The 21,028-nt window shown below is 33.7% G+C and overlaps 1 protein-coding gene across 3 annotated transcripts in view; it reads right to left on the bottom strand.

The window, feature by feature from the left end:
- Nucleotides 1–330: 330 nt before the first annotated feature.
- Nucleotides 331–21,028, bottom strand: part of LOC106463529 (WD repeat and HMG-box DNA-binding protein 1-like) — a 57,005-nt gene continuing 36,307 nt past the window's right edge. For all 3 annotated transcript variants that reach the window (XM_022391053.1, XM_013923573.2, XM_022391052.1), the window contains exons 16-27: nucleotides 19,941–20,106; nucleotides 18,870–18,987; nucleotides 18,123–18,225; nucleotides 12,651–12,712; nucleotides 10,474–10,588; nucleotides 6,812–6,940; nucleotides 4,845–5,095; nucleotides 4,038–4,153; nucleotides 2,966–3,051; nucleotides 2,700–2,819; nucleotides 1,281–1,496; nucleotides 331–979 (exon numbers count right to left, since the gene is read on the bottom strand). In XM_022391053.1, the coding sequence (XP_022246761.1) occupies nucleotides 779–979; nucleotides 1,281–1,496; nucleotides 2,700–2,819; nucleotides 2,966–3,051; nucleotides 4,038–4,153; nucleotides 4,845–5,095; nucleotides 6,812–6,940; nucleotides 10,474–10,588; nucleotides 12,651–12,712; nucleotides 18,123–18,225; nucleotides 18,870–18,987; nucleotides 19,941–20,106 (1,683 nt within the window). In that variant the 3' untranslated portion in view covers nucleotides 331–778. The remainder of the gene's footprint in view (nucleotides 980–1,280; nucleotides 1,497–2,699; nucleotides 2,820–2,965; nucleotides 3,052–4,037; nucleotides 4,154–4,844; nucleotides 5,096–6,811; nucleotides 6,941–10,473; nucleotides 10,589–12,650; nucleotides 12,713–18,122; nucleotides 18,226–18,869; nucleotides 18,988–19,940; nucleotides 20,107–21,028) is intronic.

The raw sequence follows: 21,028 nt of genomic DNA, 5'->3' as shown, positions 1-21,028 counted from the left end.
TTCTACAATAAGTTAGTTAGACTCTGGTTGGTTTCCAAGACTTAAAGAAACATGCCATTGGAATGTGGCTCCATCTTGTATTAGTCTCAGCAACATGACCACTTAAATGTGGTTCCACCTCGTAGTAGTCTAAACAACAAAACCTTTCTACTATAGAACGTGATTTCATTCCCTAGCAGTCTCAGCAACACAACTTGTTGACATTGGTTGTGGCTTTTAGTGCTTTATATAGTGAAATAATCTACTTTCTTACAAAAAAAGGCACACTTTATGTTATTATTGAATTGGATCTGCCAATCGACTCAGACAACAAAAGGAAATACCATCCATATATATTTGCACTTTTTATACATGACACTTATCTCATAAGTTACTTTTATATTTTCATAGGTACATTTACATACTTATAAATAGAATCAATGAAAACATTGTGTAATTTGGGGTCATGAACCAAACTCAAAGCACCACCAATTACATCATCTTATGAATAGCAACAACTGTTTTGATCAGTACTGTGTCCACGTTTCAGTTACACAACAATATTTATTCAAATATTTTGTTTATTAAAATAACATAAATCTGACGTCTGGTGATGCTTACCAAACTACTTAAACAGACAGCAATTAGACACAGTTCCAGATTTAAAATATTTTAACTTTCTCCATTCTAAATTTAAAAACATTTAAGAATGTGTAACAACTAAAAGTTACTGTAATTTTCAAGGACTTTAAGATTAAAGTTACATACATATCCAAGCGCACAGATTTTGTATGACTTTTTAAGACGAACAATCCTTATCAAAAGCAAATTGAGACAGCTTCAATGCAGTAGAGTGAGACAGGGGTTTCTTGTTTTGATTTGTCTGCTGAGGTTCAATCACATCATCACATTCTCTTTCAGTTCTTTTCCGTTTCTTAATATTTGCATCATTTTCACCTTGTTCCAAGGTATCCAACAATGAGGATTTCTGGTTCCACATCTAAAGTTGTGAGAACAGAAAATAAAACATATTTTTGTAATATAGTATTGTGGTTTGACTTTAGTTAACATTCTTACAAATCCTATTGAACTAACAATATTTGTAAATAAAAAGCTCTTTGAAACATAAATCATGAAGATCCAAAAATAAAAAAAAATCCAAAGGTTACAGGTTTACACTGTTTTATAGCTGTATAAGCCAAGTGTAAATAAAGATGTTTCAATCTTCAACAATCAGCAGTTTATTTTTAAAACAAAATTATACTAAACTTGTTTACTAATAACTCCACATGTTCACCTACCTCTTTATCTTCTGAAGGAAGCTCTTTAAATTTAAGAACAGCTTCTTTAACAAGATCGGACTCTTCTAATTCAGGATTCTCCTCAGCAATAGAAGGTTTGTTCTTATCAAAGAACAACTGGAAAGCTGTTTTCTTCTTTGGGGGTGCTCCACTTTTTTCCATGAGGTACTCCATAGTTGGCTTGTTTTTTCCCAAAAGTGTTAACTGCTGTTGTGTCTGCAAATTTAAAAGCAATAAAAATATTTAAAATTGCTTTTTTTTTTCAAGATTTATCTTGCGAAGCTTTATGACATGTCTGAGCACAGACATCTCTCATTCTGAGAAGACTAGGAGGAAAGCAGCTATTCAACAGAACCCACTGCCAATTCTTGGCTGATCAAATAGTAGGAATTGATTGTCTACCTTTTAGAAAACCTACAGTTCCATGGTGTGGAAAACTTTTCTACAATAACTGACTGTTAACATGGAGATTCGGGTGTGGCCTGCTTAGTTAGCATGCTTGGACTGTGTGGGCTTCCTGGTTAACAGTCAGTTATTTGGGCTGGGTGTGGCCTGCTTAGTTAGCATGCTTGGACTGTGGATCCAATAACTGACTGTTAACCAGGAGATCCGGGTGTGGCCTGCTTAGTTAGCATGCTTGGACTGTAGCCCGCACTAACTGACAGTTAACCAGGAGATCCACAGTCCAAGCAGGCCACACCCAGCCCACAATAACTGACTGTTAACCAGGAGATCCACAGTCCAAGCATGCTAACTAAGCAGGCCACACCCAGCCCACTATTGAGTCTTTCATAACATTTCACAGAATGAAGAAAAAATGTCTATCAAGAAATTACTATTACTTTGACAAAGTGTATAAGATGTGAAAAATATAAACTTCAAACAAAAACAAGTTGTTTCATTTTAACATGCTGAATGGTTTAACCAAATTTCTAAAATATATTCTATTGTGAATTAGTGGCTAAAAAATGTTGTTTTAATGTTTGTTTTCATTCCACATGAAACAAATACTTAACACTAAGTAACTTCATTTTGAGAGCATCAGGCAAATTAATTTTATGCAGATGAATTAATTTATGATTCCTTTCAAAAATGGGTCATGGATGTTTGAAACAACATCTCAAACTGGTAAGGATGTAATGGGTTCTTAAGTAATGTACTGATAACATTCACATCCAATCTTACTGGAAATTATAGCTTAAGTTTGCATGACTGACAGCCCTAAGATCTTGGCTCTGATACGGTTGTATTTCATACCTTGAAATCCTGGTTCTGATGAGGCTTTATTTCATGAACAAAAAAATCAATCAACACAAAGCATCCTGAAAATGTGTCAGATTCCGAGAAATATAAGTCTGTAGAGTTCAATGAACTTGATTTAATGAATAAAGGAATAAAAAGCTGATTTAACTGACATACCTTTTTCTTTTTCCCATCAGCAAGATTATTTTTGTCTTTTATAGTGGAAGATAACTGCTTAACACCATCAGTCAAGATTCCATCAATGCCGACACTGCCCCTTTTCTCCTTAGTAACCACCTTTAATTTGGAAAATCAAAAAAGGGATTCAAATAAGCAGTTTACATAATATTAATTACACTCCAATTTCTGGAAAAAATATGGTCCAAACAGAACCTACCTTGATATTATTTTCAGTCACATTAAGACTTACAAAATACACTCACTAATTTAAAAGGATTTCTTTTATGTCCAACACTTGTCTGTGATGACTTCTGTTGCTTCCTCTGTGTCTTGCTCTGAAGTAGCATATCTAAGAACACCAGAAAAGATAAGTAAGAAGACTGAACTTTCAAAGTTATGATCTTAAAAATGAAAGCTGGTAAAGCATAGAAGGCTTAATATTTGTGATTGAAAATAAAATCTGTATTCTAAGTTATTTTTTCATAAAGAGAAACTATTTTTAAGAGATGTACCAGGAAAACGTGGAATATTAAAAGCTCAAAAAATTAATTTCCAAAAATTGAGTACATAAAAAGAGTCCATCTCCAGTTATCATTACAAGTTTTGTGCTTGACATTATGAGCGAAAAAAACAAAACATGGTTCTTGGTTCAGCAGGTAGATGATACATTGAACCATATACAATATTTTTAAATGGAGTATTCATTCATTTACTGATTAGTAAAACAGTTTTTCACATTATAACCGGCATTTGTTGCATAAAGATTATTAAGTAATGTATCATTGAAACAAGAAAATGGTGTATAAAAAACATGAGTTAGATAATCAAAGCATTATTTATGTAACAAAACCCCATAATCCTTGAAAAGTAGAAAAACTCCAGAACTCTAATTTTAATTGTCACAAGATATAGAAAAAAAATGATATCTGATGGCTTTTGTTATCTTTATTGTTGATTTTCATAAATATTTCGTACGTTAGCACAATACAAAATGAAATAGAAACTTCTGTGCAACAATCATTTTATCACTGTAACAAAATCTCATAATGAGCAAACTTATGTTTTGATAAGAAGCTCATATAATCATAACACTTTTTAATACTAACATGATTAAATCTTAGCACTTTGAATCTTAATACTTTTGATATAACACTTAAAATAATGCTCATTTCTCATATTAATAAGTATGAAAATAACTAAAACACTAAATTTTACTCTTTTCTGATAATATATGAGAAGGCTCTGACTTGATGTGCATTACAAATGCATAAATCTTGCCTGACAATTTCTTGGTGATGCAACTCTTTGTAGTTTATTATGTAAATTCAAGCTTACCGTTTTCTGTATTGCTTTTGTCATCAGAAGTATCTTCTCTAACAGCTTCTTCTACAAGAGAATGGTGAGATCGTAGCACTACTGGTTTGGGTTGAAGAACTTCATCATCATTTGGTCTACAGAAAACATTTATACCTCAGGAATCTTACTGTTTTTCAAAGAAAATTACATTTACATATAAATACAAAAAATGAGTAAACTTCTGTGTTTAAAAAAATGTTAATTAATCCTAACAATTGTGAATGCTGCCAATGTGACACAAAATTCTAATTTCATATAACCATTCTGTCTACAGCTTATAATAAGGCAGTCTATTGTTTTAACAAATATTTCTGTAGTCCTAGGCTGATCTAATGAGGTAGTCTGCTGTTTTAACAAATGTTTCTGTAGCCTTAGCAATGATTTAATGATGTAGTCTGCTGTTTTAACAAATGTTTCTGTAGTCTTAGCAATGATTTAATGATGTAGTCTGCTGTTTTAACAAATGTTTCTATGGTTCTAAAAATAACCTAATGAGATAGTGTGTTGTTTTAACAAATGTTTCTTGTATTCTTAGCAGTGTTGTAATGAGATATTCTGCTGGTTTAATGAATGTTTCTGTTCCAGCATTGATCGAATGAGGTCATCTTTTGGTTTAAAAATCACGCATAAACAAACTCAACAGGCAACTAAATTACATAGGAAAAGGTGTGTGAAATATGAACTTAATAATAATAAAAAAACCTGAAGGTAGAGCATACAAGTAGTTTACATTATAAAACTGCAAAATTTCCATTAAACTTGTGATAAGACAGTAAGTTTACCCACACAAAAGAAATGTTTCCATCTCTTCTATTCATCTCACTGTTTTCATCTATTCCTTCTTCAGAATCACTTTCTTCTTTGTTGACCAATGATTCTTCTTCCAGCTTTTTTTGAGCAATTTCCCCTAATCGTTGAGCCAACATCATGTGGTGGCTCTGTGATGCATAGCTAATGGCTCCTTTTACTGCATGTTGTGTTGGCATCAATTGTGCAATTTCCACAGCTCGGTATTCTTGATCAGAACGAGTAGCAAGCTAGAAGGTTAAGTCAAGGCAAGAACACTTTTTAAATATATTAAAAGTACTTTTATATCAAGTTTAAAATATAACCTATGACAGATTTAGAATTCTACACAATCACATGGACTTACATAAGTTAATTCCAAGATCTAGCATGGAGTTTGAAACTATTGAAATAGGCGTATTATTCAACACAAAAATATCAAACCCTGAAAGTCATACACCATTCTTAAAAGAGCTTACAACATTAACAATAAATGATACTAAGACACCAAACTAAAAGTAATAAGCTATCACTTCACTACTTTGATAAAATAAAACAAAAAATAACAACAACAAGCTGATAACATTAAAAACAACTTTTAAAGTTAGTCAGATTACAGCAAAATTGTAAGATACATTAAATTTTTCTCTAAAAACTATAATAAATATAACCCACAGCAGTCACTTCTATGGCTACACTATCATGCCTTGGTTAAAAAAATTACTTTAACAGATATCAAACATCCACTGTGCCTTCACTGGTTACACTAGCCAAAACTTGATTTAACAAGCTACTGTAACAAATATAAAACACTACCAAAAGTACTCAACTTAGCTCAGGTTATTAGGTTGATATCTTCTAGATGACTATGTCAGTGTATGTATTCTGAACCTATTTTATCAACCCACAGGTGGACATAGTCTTCAACTCATAGATTATTTTGGTTTATGCAAATAAATCACAGCCTTTCTGATTCAATTTTGGCATACATTATGATTTTAGTGAGAGGGGTGCAAAGGGGCCGTGAAAACTTGTAAGTATAGTGAATGTTTGTATGATTTAAACAAATTAATAAATAAACCTAAAGTAAAGACATAATGTGAGATAACCTAGCCTAGAGACAAGTGCATAAAATCTATCATTAAAATAAAAATATTGATCCAATTTTAAACTTAAATCACTTCTGAATTAAGGTATTTTCTGTTATTCACCAACGTTTTTAATAAAAAACAAACCTCTTTAAACAACAGACTCTAAATTAAGAAATCATTAAATATTTTTCCAGTTTGTTGTTTATACATTTTATTTTACACTTTCAGTACATAATAATAATATTAGGTTATTCTTTTGTCACTAAGCAACATGACATAAAAGCCATTGTTAGAATGCATTGTAACCAGAACACACCGACTTTTATATATATTAGAAATTCTTAATCTATTTGTTATACTGCAGGGTATACTATGGGGTGGTAGTACTTACCTCATCATTTTTGACAGCTATACATGTATAATAAAAGAGCGTGTCTGTCTGCGGTTTTTTGCTAGCTTTCCTTATTAAAAAGATGTGCACATGCATGTGGGCAAGCACATGTGATCTGTCTGTTTGTGATTTGTATTTGTAATATATGGAACCACTGAATGCAATCTTTGAAGACCATGAAACCTACTGTTTTTTTTGAAGTGTACATCTGCCCAATTGATTATCTGTGCTGTGACTACCACAGGGATAGAACCCTAACTTTTATAAACTAAAAGTGAGAACAAAAAGACTACTGCTTAAAGATTATTAGTAAAAATTTTAAGTATTCTTCAAGGAGATCAAGAATTAAGTAAAATATAAAAGCATATAATGTAGTATACTGACAACAAAAACTAAAATATTTAGAATCACAGTGATATGAACTTTTCTTAAAGTTGAGATCTAGTTTTATCTATATTTTAATAATAAACAGCAAAGAAACATACAGCAAACATTCTCAATAACACATCTATTCTTTTTCTGCCAGCATCTTCAAGTTCTTTGTCTACATCAAACCCATCCTTTGATAATCCTGTCAACAGCTTGGATAAAAGAGCTAGTCGACAGCATTCTTCCTGAATATGTAAAAAACCATTACAACATTAAAAAGAAATAGTCTGAAAATAAACAAAACCCTATCTGAATACATAATGTTAACAAAGGTAAAATAATTTTATGTTCAGCTTATAAATGCTGATATCATGGTATCATTATTTAAGACTAAATATTTATTTTGGTAAATATCAAATGAGAGACCATTTCAAATATGTAGAGGACAAGGACAAATATTCCATCACTTAGTCACTGCACTGCCAACAATAGTTTTTGGACTGAGAAAATACCACCACTTCTCCAGGACCTTTTTAAGCTAATCAGTTACTAAATAAAACAATCAATGTATAATTACCAGTTCGTTGTTAAGTTAATAAACAGAAAAAGCATGTTGTTCAACTCTTTATTCTAACTTTTAAATAATTATTTAAATAATTCCCATAATAAGGCTTTGTGCAATCTTTGTTCCACTGTAATAAGGCATTGTATAAACCTTCTTTTTCTGTAATAATGCTTTTTCTATTCTCTGTGATTGGTGTTTGAATGCTGAATCTGACAATAACTCTTAGATTTTGTAGGGTGCTACTGTAAAAAAAAAAAAAAATACAAGTAAAGTAGTAAGAAATTAAAACAAAGCATATAAGTGTCTGGACAGTGCATTCAACTGATGTAATTAAATTTGGGATATATATAAAAATTATAATAAGAAATAAGGGTACCCTTTTGAAAAGCTCTTCAAATATTTTTCTACTTTGCACTTCTGACAACATTAACACTTTTAACTAGGTAGTAAAGTTAGTATTAAAAGAGTATTAGTAAGTTAGTGTAAAGAGGGTAGCAGCAAAGTTAGTGCAATGAGGGGTAGGTAATATAGCTAATATAATGATGGTAAGTATTAAAGTTGGTGCAATGATGGTAGGTAGTAAAGTTAGTGGAATGATGGTAGGTAGCACAGTTAGTGCAATGATGGTAGGTAGCACAGTTAGTGCAATGATGGTAGGTAGTACAGTTAGTGGAATGAGGGTAGGTGATAAATTTAGAGCAATGAGGGTAGGTAGTAATGTTAGTGTAATGAGGGTAAGTACTTAATCTCTAGATGTAATAAACAAGTTAGATGCTGCTTAAAATCTTGGTGTAATAAAATAGATAAACCCGATGATGCTTAATGTCTTGGTGTAATAAATTAGACATAAAATGCTGCTTAACATCTTGTAGTAAAATATACAAATCAGCTGCTGTTTAATGCCTTCACATAATAAAATAAACAAATTGGATTCTGTTTGATATATTTGTGTAATAAAAGAAACAAATCAGATGCTGCTTAATTTTTGATGTAATAAAACAAATCAGATGCTGCATAACTCTCATATTACAGGCTTGGTCGATTTGACTGACCATGCGACCTCTTTGTACTCATTTAAAGTCCATAGTTTTGCTACTACCAACTTTTAATATAGTATGTATATCTTCACAATTTGGCAGACTTTCAGTAAACGTTAAGTCTTTCACATGCAAAAAATTAATTTTTTAGTGAAGTATTTTTAATAAACTAAAAAAAGATTTTTCCGTGAACAAATTTTATTATTTTTTACTAGTCTGCATGCAAAGCAATTTTCATGTTAAGATTAAAAATACCTTTCTCATCTCAAAAATCTCAAATTTCATTTGCATAATCACTAGAACCTCCTAAATACATTTCAAATGTTTATTTTCAGTAAAACTTTATATTTTATCTGCTATTTTCTCTACCCTAACACAATACAAGGCTGGTCAATTTGACCGACCTCGTAACCACCAAAAAAAAATCAAAATAAATCTAAATTACTCTTTCTTCTATCAAGAATGACTTTAAATTGTAATATGAAACTACATTTGTAGCTTTAAACTCATAACAGTATACATCTATTTATACTTAAATTTGATTTCCCTTTGATCCATGTCTGACTATTACTATTCATACCATTATAAGTTGTAAATCAGTTGGGGAACATGGAGTTCACGTTATGCTATCGAAATACATTACCCATGAGCTACTCCAAGCTGCTTGCATGCGTGTCTCATGAAACATTTTTATTATATCATTATTATTTATTTTACCTAATCTAATTTTAACTAACCTAAAGAGATCCAAATTTTGACATTTTAGTTACTTTTATGATAATAGATAAAGAATAAACATAAAAAACAAGAAATAAAGCACTTACCCATGTCTTCCTTTTTTTTGGCTGTCGACTGTCGATAACACTTAACCTTACATTTTTATACTATCAGTAGTAGTGCACTAAATAATTTTTATTTAAATATATTATGCACCAAAGAACATAAAATAATAATATGCAAAAAGCAGACAATTTCCCCTAACTATAACAATTTTTCTGGCTTTCTAACTATGCAAAAAGAGTCATTACAAATTTATCCACACTAGTCCTTATCTTTCCTGTGGGAATGAAGCTCGCAACAACAGAGAAAATGACAATTCTCTGTTCAGAAAACAAGGTAATATAATACATCATTCGATAAATAAAAACCTTGGCTTTCTATTGGTTATACATAATATAGTATTAAGAGCAAGATAGAAATACTAACAAATTCTGAAAGAAAAAAATGTGACAGGTGGGTGTGGCAAGAGAGGTCTGATTTTCTTTTTGATGGCTCTGTAACCAAACAAGATTGAAGGCTATAAAAATTATGATTTCTCTGTGCAATGACAATTTTATATTGAGTAATTTATTTTAAATTTTGTACTTATTGGAGGGGTGGTGAATAAAATAAAGAAGAGAGGATGCCTAGAGAAAATATTTCACATTTCTCACACTAGGGGAAATTCAGGATTTTTCAAAATATTGCCTTATAAAATTAAGAACTTAAAACATATATACTATTAAAATATGGATTATTAGCTATGATTTTATTCTATACTAATTGGTATAACAAACAAAAAGTAGCTTAATTAAATTTTGAATGTAAGTCATTAAAACCTCGCAACATACACAGTAAAGGATGCCCAAGGTGATAGGGTTAATGTCTCAATGTAATAAATAAACAAATGAGATGCTGCTTAACATCTTGATGTAATAAAATAAAGAAATGAGGTGCTCTTAACATCTTGATGTAATAAAATAATCAGATTCTGATTAATATCTTGATGTAATAAAATAAAATTAGATGCCGATTGACACCTTGGTGTAATAACATAGACAAATCAGATACTCCTTAATGTCTTAATGTAATAAAATAAACAAATCAAATGTTACTTAACTTCATTATGCAATAAAATAGATGAATCAGATGCTGCTTAAAATGTTGGCGTAATTTATGTACTTTGTTGTCTAAGCCTTGGTATCTTTTATGCCCACAGATAATAATTCAGTTTTTAAAAACAAATTAACTTAATATTTGAATTTATAGGGGTATTTTTTTACAGACATGAAATATGTTTTTTTTTATTGACTATTTTACACTCCTTTTTACACTTGTAGAAGCTCAAGATTCAGCAAACCATGCCAAGTCATATATTCAACTGTTTTATGTTTAAAGGTTATTACAAAACCCTCACCTCTAGCTTTCCTTTATTAGAAGACATGTCACATGTGGGTAAATGTAAGGGTAGCACGGTAACAGCTGGTCGAGGTAAGGTAGGGGGATAACGGGAGCCTTTACAAGGAATACATCTATAAAAACCAAAAATAATGTGTTTAGCTATTAAAATACGAGAAGAGATATTTTCTTTTAGTTTTAAACAAAAAAATTAAAGATATAATACAATATTGCAAAACATGCAAGATTTGAATTGTAATGTACAGTATATACACAAGTGAAAATGTTAACTTCATCTAAGCCTCATAATGACTGCCAGGTGTACAACATGGCCACTTGAAATCAGAAGTCTGCTGACAATGGAATCAATATGGATTTAAAAGCACTAACTGCAATAATTATTTGTAATGAAATAAACTAAGTCTAGAACATGGTTAAGAAGACCTGCTTTACTTCTGTGATTAATAATTCAGCTTATGTGGGCTTTTTGAGGTCACCAAAACTGTAAGACTGCCATACTGGGTACTTAATTACAAGATTTTGCTCTCGCCACAACAAACAGTTCTTCTCAAGACTCCCCTGAAGACAGCAGCTGATTAGTAGCCAAAATGTAAGATGTCAACTAATTAGTATCTAATAATATGAAGAATAAAAAAAAAGCAAATAACTAGTAGTTAGACTTTAAGTTGATCACATAGGATATTAGTGATGACAGCAAAGAAAAAGATATGTACTCTTCACAGATGAGTTCAAGATTCAACAAATGATTGAACAGTGTGCAGAATTAGTGATGAGCAATATGCTCAGTTGGATGTCATTCCAATGACAGCTTAATTATGTGGGGGAGGCACCAATAAGAATGGATGTACACATCTTGGTGCACTCTCAAGGATGGATTTGCTGTTCAATGCTATATTTAGTATCCAGATGCAAAATCTTTCATGGGCATTACTACATTAGACCTATGAAACCAAATAATACCAGGATGTTAATGGAGAAGTCTGAATAAAAATCCACAGAAATGATGGACTTTGTGTACATCAGGGAGTTTGCAACTGCAGTGACAGAAGAATAGAGCACCACCCCTTAATATACTTTCCTGAATGACAAAATGGGGCAGGATTCTTCATAACATCACTTCCATACTGACTTGAATAAGACAGAATTAGTTATAACATCATTTTTCAACAGACCAGAATGAGGCAGGATCCTGTTTAAGTGGTAGTATAATATCTTGACTGACCAAAATGGGACAGGATCTCTATCTTAATACTGGGTATCATTTTTACCAAATGTGACCTTCTGAGACAAGTGTATTCAGTCTGACCACGTTTAATTTGGGAATACTTGTGTTCCAGAATTTATCTTTATCAGTTCAATATTTCACTGTTACAGCTTTGTCACAAGGTATTAATGTCGTACAAGTTCACTATAATCAGTTGAAACTAAACTGGAACACCTACATTTAATCAAAAATTGATAGAAATGTTTCATAATAAATTCCAGTTTGCATTGAAAAAAGTTAAGAATAATACTGAATCACTACTTATGTTTTATAGATAAATGGTGCTCATAAAATGTGCTTTAAATTCAACTCAATGTTAAAGAACAATTGAACTATAAACTTTTGTTAAGTACAGAAATGCATATATCTCTGTAACATTAAACAGGACTGACAGAAGTAAAATAATTAAGACCATTGTTAAGTTTTGACCAATGAACATAAACAAAAACTTCATGATCATATGCAATTATTCACGTATTTTTCTACATAGAATTTTAGGGAAACTGCACATAGCTGTTCCTAACTTGAACTGGTGTGTTGAATATGATCACCACTCTTACAGAATGATAACAGCCCCAAAGTATAGAACAGTAATAAGTTTTAAAACAAGAATTTCAAATTCACAGCCTCTAGGCCACATCTATCATCAAAATATCATAACTGTATTGTTTAAGCACATAATGTGCAATGGGGTACGTGTTCTGCACTCACTGCCAGGATTAAACTCAATTTGTTATATTAGGTCTTAAGCTTAATGCAAAACTGTAGTGAGTTTTTTGTTGTGTAAGAAAAAGAGGGTAACTTGCATAAACAAAAATCATATATCAATGAAAAGAGCATCAAAAACATCTGGTGAATATAGACAACAGTAATAACATTTTTTAATAAAACTAAAAGATAATGCTTCTTACCTTATCTGCTGTTGAATTTCACTCATCCCAACAACGAAGAAGTGGTCTGATTTCCCTTTTGTCTAAAAATAAACTTGAAAATAAGAACACTGGAGTTTAAAAAAGCAAACTTACATACAAAATATATACATTAGAACCTCATTTACACATGCTCTGTTGACCTGTGATTTTAACTATCTGCAGTCATTCCTGTGAGATTTATTCATGTTGTACTGCCAATGTATACATTATGTGCATGTACACCATACACACACATAATAAACCATGCATGCTTCATTCTAGAATGTACTGTACTAATATACTTGGACGGTATACAGAAATGACCTAAAGCGAAAACAGGTAGGTTTAAATTTGGAGTAGAAACTACATTTTGCCAAAGGCCTTAAAATCACTCACAAATGTAAAAAAAATTGCTCTGGAGTTCAAAATTGGGCAGACAAAACATTGTTTGGGTTTTAAAGTTAACATTTCTCTAAATTGAAAATGTATTTCCAATAATACTTACCTCCGCTGACACTTGTAGCTATTACGCGACAGCCAGGGTTTCAACTTTGCCCATCTAAGCATTGGTCTGATTTTTTCTCACTTCCTCCAGTCTTTTATACCCCACTCAATTGCCCTTAGCAATATGTCTTGTGATACTCTCCACCTATGTCAGTGCACCCTCTATCCTGGTACTGTATATAAGGACCTCATTCAGACAATTCTATCACTTCGAGAATGATATCATTCCAGTCTCTAACACTGGCTCTGAGTGGGGAGCAAGAACGGAAGAGTGTCAGTGGAGGTAAGTATTATTGGAAATACATTTTCAACTTAGGAAAATGTTAACTTCCAAAACTTACTTATCTCTGCTGCTACTTATAGCTAGAATTCCACATTGAGATGGTGGAGGGGCCGGTGAGTGCATTATCCATACAGAAAGTGTCTGCACAGATCAAGAGTGTACCAAGATAAGCATGGTACCCGAGTGGGAGAAAAGGCACTACATCCAGAACAGGAATGCTCTTCACATTGAACTTAGTTCCTGTATCAAGGGTGGAATAGTACATGAGTAATCATCACTACAGGCCAGCCCCAACCAGATAGCCAAGGTTCCACAACATGGGGTAGGAACTAATGGGTCTTAAGCAGACAAAAAAGGAGCCTTCCACTTGCCCCAAATTATGGAGAGGACGTGGAACACTGTGCTCAACTAAGGACCCAGGATGGAATCACTCCACATTCAGAATTACGAGGAGATAGTGGACCTCGTTCCATGAACAATATATAAAACCAATATTGATCAAAAGAAGGGCCATGTACATCCCAACTAAATAGCCAAGCAGCAAACCCAAAACAGTATTACAAATAGGCTTTCACATAGGCTGGTGCCACTCCTACCAATATCTGGAAAAAACATCCAGGGACCCAGGTAGGGGACCCCCCAACATTGCCCTCTTCTCCGAGAGTAGAGGAAATCACTCAAACACAGGAGAAAAAGCCTCTGTCCACCAACTCAGTGACTGGAAACTGGGTGTGGTAAGGACTCCCTAGCTCCACTAGTAAAAACTGTGAGGGGTTAATGCTCATTGGGGCCTGAGGAACAGTGCAATAGGTGAAACAAGTTCTCTAAATTTTTAAAAACAAACCCACCTCGATTTATCCTATGTGATGATTGGTAGGGACAGACAGGATTCCCTATAGCTCTACTCATGATAGTCCATAAGTGGTGATCTAGCATAAAATGGCAATAGCACTGGTGACTCCTAGAAGGTCTTATGGAACACCTCATTTTTACAGAGCCTGTTGCAACCAGTAGTAAGTATAATTAAATTGGTTGCTAGTGCAGAATTGGATGGATAAAAGCACACCTGTCTGGGCAACACCTGCCACAAAGTGGGATCCTGTGAAAACAAGGTAAGGGACCCTGAAAGGTAGAAATAAAAATACTCACCCCTCTGGATAATCTAACAGAAATAGTTAAGATAGCTACAGGGGGTAGGTATAAAACCGTCAGGTGAAGAGACTGCAGGATCAGGCAAATAAAGTGAGATAAAGATATTGGGGAGGTCTACATAGCAATCTCCAGTGGGCAATTCAACTCGGCTGCTAAGGACATAGAAAAGAGAGATTTGATAAGATGTGACTCACAGAAGATACCACACCTTCAAAGACAGTCCAGATTAAAGGTGGAAGTGCAGGCAACAAAACATTCAAGACCCTCACTGAATATGACCAAGATTGAAAACTGATTGAACATAGAGAGAAAGAGTGAGCCAATGAATCAGATAAAAGGATTTAACTCCTCTCCTGTCTGAGTGTTGGATAAGAAGAACTGGTCTGAGGATGTAAAGCAAATGAGAAAGTGGTATGTGGACAAACAGTGCAAATCACTCAGACTGGTGATGTCCAGAGGTTAGCAGCCACAAAAAGTAACCTGCAGGTAAAGGGGATACATGGCATAGCATATAAGAGTCAGGTCACAAACAGGTGTAGTGAGAACATGTAACCTGAATCTACTTGTTAGGTAAATGGACTGGTCATTTGGGAACAATTACCCAAAACAATGTGAGGAATCTTCAGAGTATTGGAGACTCAAAAGTATGTAGTTGAGGTAATTGAACAGTGGTCGATAAGGCCGCCATAAACAATAGCAATTGTAGAAGATGAAAAAAACATCTGTTAAAGAGCCAAGTCAAAAAACGAGTTATGATTGACACCACTGATTGGAAAGGGTTCAACTCTTCTCAATACAACATTGCCAATATGCAAGTCATTACCTTTGAAAAAAGTGACTTTTTGACTAAGCAGAAGCTGAGTCAGATACAGGTCAACCTTAGAAATTAAACCCCAATGCCTTGTGAAATATAGCATAACCTCTATGCCAGATGCTTGAGGTTCTGGATAGCCGGATGCACCATATCTGATCATGGTTGTGTCCATAGAGAGATCCTAAAAAGAAGTGGAAGAGTTGGACACACCAGAAGGGACTGCAGAAGCATAAACCCTGGTGTAGCCACCAATCTGGTGTGATAAACAGAATATGACAATGTGTTGGAACAAATCATATTTTGTACCCTGGCTAATTTATGATATGGAGAAAGTGGTAATCCTGTCCTGTCCAGATGGAAAGCATCTACTGCCAAGGCCCAAAGATGAAGATGAGTGATCGAATGAGAGGTTAACCTGCCAATTAGAGCCGCAATCCAATTTAACCTTGCGATGCAACATCTATTCTGTTGTGAGAATCTGTTTGGAGACAGTGGACCTGCTACCATAGTTATCACCTGTGAAACATGGCAAGCTAGAAGGGTGATAAAATAAGACTAGTCTGGAGAAAGGAGGTCCAAAATTCGAAAACAAGGAACCCTAGACCACATGACTCCTTGATGAGAAACATAAGACACCATCATGGAATAGTTGAGTGAAGCCTGACAATTTACCTCTTAAGAAGCCAAGACCATGAGACCTTGCCTGTTGAAGAGCAAAAAAGATGAAAACATTGTGTAGGGAATCCTTGTCATCTGTGCATACTCTGGAATTCCTGACTGGTGGTATAGGTACCCCATCCCTGAAACAAGGCATTCGTGAAGAGAATGGAATTCTGGACAAGGAAGCAGTAGAGGAACCCAATTTGCAATAGCATCCCAACTTAACCCCTCAAGATCAAAGAATGATTTAGACTAAGAAAACTGGGGAAACCATGAAATAAATGTGTATGATCACTGGTTGTTTAAAGACTAATAATTGCTTGCATTCTCATCCCAAAGGAATGAGAGATTCGAGTGATACCCACATTCCCAGAAGAGAAAGGAACATCTGTGCAGTGGGAGAAGGAAAGGTGAATAAGATTGTGATGACCTATTCTATAACATTGAGCAGGATGGGAGACTGCTGAGCCTGACTGAAATACGAGATGAAAAATAAAAAATACCCAGACTGAAGACATATTGAACTGGAGTGAGATTAGATGTCACAGTCCCGATTGAGAAGTCTGCCTGGGTTGTATCTGAAAGTAGAAGCAGGATGTAATGGTCTAACAATTGACGAGATGTTGATACAGCAGAAACCATGTTAAGCCTATGTGAGACCAAATGAAAAAACCCGGAACTGCATTACCTGACCCTTCTGCACCACAAATGATGACAGTAGTGAGACTTCACTGCTAAGGCAAAGTGCAGATAGGAGCTGACTACAACCAAGTTGGGCATCTGCAATCCCCAAAAAAAATCAACACAAACTGAGGAATCATTAACTTGTGAACCTTGGAGAATCTAGTAATTGATATAGACAAGGAAGATTGATGACTAGACACCAATGTCCTGTCTTTATAGGCCAAACAATGAATAGGAATAAAAACTCTGAAGAAATAGCCCGACTCTCACTATCCCCATACCAACCAGACCAAGATAACTCTAAAACTAAGTTACAAATCCTGATAAACTGCAGAGGATGGAAATTCTATAGGTTGGGTGGATAATAATGAGGAAGATGTGAAATGAATGACCAATTGTGACCCAAGAACCTGCAGAGCTTCTGGACCAATGGTGAAGCTTACCACATTTCCAGAAATTCTTGGAACTGAACCTCCACAGCTCTTAAAGGTATACAATAATCACCAACACTGCTGGTGATCCATCTAAGAAGTGGAAACCTTAGATATAGAACAGAATTTGTTCTGAGTACCAATGTACCGAGGAACTGATGTCGGGGATCGATACTCACGAATAAGGGTGGAAGTATGACTTCCCTGTAGGATCTAATGAAATTTGAGACTCCAACAACAACGAGAGGAAGGTAGAAGCCAAAAATTGAACCAACATGCATGCTAACAATGGATCCATCTCATCCTCAAGTTAAATTGTAAGTTCATAGACTTACTTTGTCCCATCAGAGGACATTGACATATATAGGTGAACTACAAGCTCTGCCTTAGAACCCCGAAATTCAAGGAGCAGATATTATTTGAGAGCCAGAAAAATGCTGCTACCTGGCGATGGTAGGCGAAATCACAAAGTTCCAACAACATTTTGGATAAGACCTAACTGTCCTTTCACATAACTAAGAAGTAAACCTTCAGCATGAACAACAATTTCCGGTCATGGAAGAAAAAAAAAAAAAATTTGCTCCCAGACTTTTCAGCCATCAATTAAGTTGCAGGCTCAAAACAAACCAGGAAAAAGCCCAAGCAGAAAAACCAATCAAAGGCAGTTTATCCCAAAGTGGCCTCCATTTCGTTTTTCATAGGTCAGTTAAAGACTGGTAAAATAAGTTGTTTTGTTATAGCAAAGTAACTGGGGGCCACCTGTCATGTTTACCCTAGGGAATTGACCCTCAGACTCCAGTACTGCGAGTCCATAAACTTATCTCTGACCCATATGGTAGCTGAAAATTCAGGTGATTTTTGCTCAAAAAAATACATTCATAAGTGTTTATTTTCAGTACAAGAACACATACATTTTTTCGTCTAAAGATACTACAGTAACTCACATGTGACTTGGTGTTTGCTACCGGAACCCACATGTTCTGTAGACTCAACAACCTAACCACACCAGATGAGTCAACTGTACAAGGTGTCCCTTCATCTGTGAAGCTACAAATAAAATATGCAACTAACATAAATGTGTGTGAAATATACTGCATAGAACAAAGATATCACAGAATAAAACATCAAAGTAAATGTTTGTTGAAAAAACTTGTACCTGATTGTCAAACTACTCTATCCATGTTCAACTCTCTCTCTCATATATGTGCACACATTTATAGATATATGCTTTGCATCCATGCTTGGGTCAATGAATTGAAAACATTTTTGAGAAACTATTTCATACTAGTTTGGGATAAAATTAAAGGCAATGCCAAATAAAAAAAAGAAACATTTTGTTTACAATAATCAAGTGGGAAGTTGTTTCTTGTCTACATGAGTCATTAGGTTCAAGATGTGGCTACAGTCTTGTTTACAATAATCAAGTGGGAAGTTGTTTCTTGTCTACATGAGTCATTAGGTTGAAGATGTGGCTACAGTCTTGTTAACAATAATCAAGTGGGAAGTTGTTTCTTGTCTACATGAGTCATTAGGTTGAAGATGTGGCTACAGTCTTGTTTACAATAATCAAGTGGGAAGTTGTTTCTTGTCTACATGAGTCATTAGGTTCAAGATGTGGCTACAGTCCTTACAAAACTGAAAGCAAACAAAATAAAACAAGAGTAAATGAACTCAGATGTCTAGACACTTACCCAGCCCATACAACTGTTGCTTTAGGACTAAGGGCGACAGGTTGAATTGGTATACGGGACTGAGTTTTGGCTTCAACTTTAAAAATCATCATTGCCAGTGACTGCTCACCAGGAATACCTACAGTAAATAATATAGTATGAATGACTGTCTTAAATAAAGGTGGCATTTGTAACATCTAGGAGCCTAACACTAATGTTAAGTTACAGCCCTATTGACGGGTCTAAATAAAATTATTGTCTCTAACACCTAGGATCCCAAAATTAGCATCAAGTCAGATCACTCATGACACACCTAAGTAAAAGTATTACTTCTAACATCCAGTGAACCCAACCTAAGATAACATCAGTGTTATTACTAACTTAGATAAAAGTAGCTTTTCTAACACCTAGAATTTTAAAACTAACATCAAGCAAATGCTCTCATGACTAGCATAAATAAGAGCATTGTTTCTAACACCTAGGAACCCAAAACTAACATCAAGTCAGTGTCCTTGTGACTAACCTAAATAAGAGTATCATTTTTAACATCTAGGATCTCAAAATTAACAAGTGCTATGTGGAATGAGCATTTCCTGAATGTGGTCATGTAAGCTTATAAAAAATTAAAACTGAAACTTTGGTAATTTTCACTAGTTGTTAGATGCTAAGTTTAAAAAACTTGTTCTGGATTGTAAAAAAAAAGAAGAAAAAAGAAACTTGTGCAAAGTATTTAGTTGAATCAAAGTTCAAGTTGAATAAAAATTGCACACCATGACTATGTATAGTTACAGAAAGCAATACAAAATTAAAAAGGATAAAGCTCTTGATGTCATAATAAAAATAACATATTGATTGAATATATCATATTATGGAATTTTCACAATAGGTAACAAGATTGTAAATACAAATCTTAGGTTTTTATTAAACATTTAGAGGTTTATTTAGAGAGTAACTTATACTACTTTTTCAGTTTGGTTCCTCATACTGTGGTGAATGACACAGGAATATGTGTAGGCTAAGTACCTGTACAAGAAACAAGATAAAATTTTTAATCACATTTTTAGGTGGATTCTCAAAAAGCTGCTAACACACCTGCCGCCTGGTGATAAATAAGTAGAAGTTGTACACCAAGTCCAGTCATGCAGACAAGAGGGCCTGGTAAACAAAATATTTCTCGTTGAATTCCACCTATGGTAAATATTCTAACTATTCGAGTGTTTGTGGTAACAGCAGTCCATTTTTCCCCAACTGCAACACCCTGGAATTACATGCAGATTTATAAGTAGAATTACAAAGAATTCAATTATTTTTGTTTTCTAATATATAGGGAATTCAGTTGTACTTTATCTGGTCACAGAACTAATGCTATAGAATAACTACATACATCACATTAAAAACAAACATACATGCCTGAACTATTCATAAACACGTGAATACATGTATAAATACACACATTAGAACTATTCATAAAACACTTAAATACATGTCTAAATATACACATTAGAACTATTCATAAAACACTTAACACTTAAATACATGAATAAATATACACATTAGAACTATTCATAAAACACTTAAATACATGTATAAATATACACATTAGAACTATTCATAAAACACTTAACACTTAAATACATGTATAAATATACACATTAGAACTATTCATAAAACACTTAACACTTAAATACATGAATAAATATACACATTAGAACTATTCATAAAACACTTAACCCTTATGAGACGGGCCATAGGTGAAAGGCCATGTCATCTCGTTCAAAATTCAAAATTTTATTGAGCTACTATTTCATGAATTTATGTCAATAAATTTGGTATCAAACTATAGATTATAATTCAAATTTTAGTACTATACATTACTCAATTTGTTAATTTAAAAGTAAATATTAAAAAAACCCATATAAACATCGATTTCTGTGTGTCATGTGGTATGTTGAATGCAGCACTGGTTCAAATTAGATGTTTGTGAAGTCAAAATACTAAGTCTATAGTTTCATACGAATTAGAAACTCAAATTACAGATACATTGTCAAGCTAGAATATCAAATAAGAAGGTCTTATCTTTTCTATTTGCTAAGATATTGCTCACATAATAAATCAAACGCAGTAGCACCCTGCCTACCTCTTTCCATTTTTTGGAAATGCTCCCTTATATACACTTACTT

Source organism: Limulus polyphemus, unplaced genomic scaffold, assembly GCF_000517525.1.
Source record: "Limulus polyphemus unplaced genomic scaffold, Limulus_polyphemus-2.1.2 Scaffold1431, whole genome shotgun sequence".
In the NCBI taxonomy this organism is placed as follows: domain Eukaryota; kingdom Metazoa; phylum Arthropoda; class Merostomata; order Xiphosura; family Limulidae; genus Limulus; species Limulus polyphemus.
Note: the sequence above shows the minus strand (reverse complement) of the source record. Positions and strands in the feature narration are given on the sequence as shown.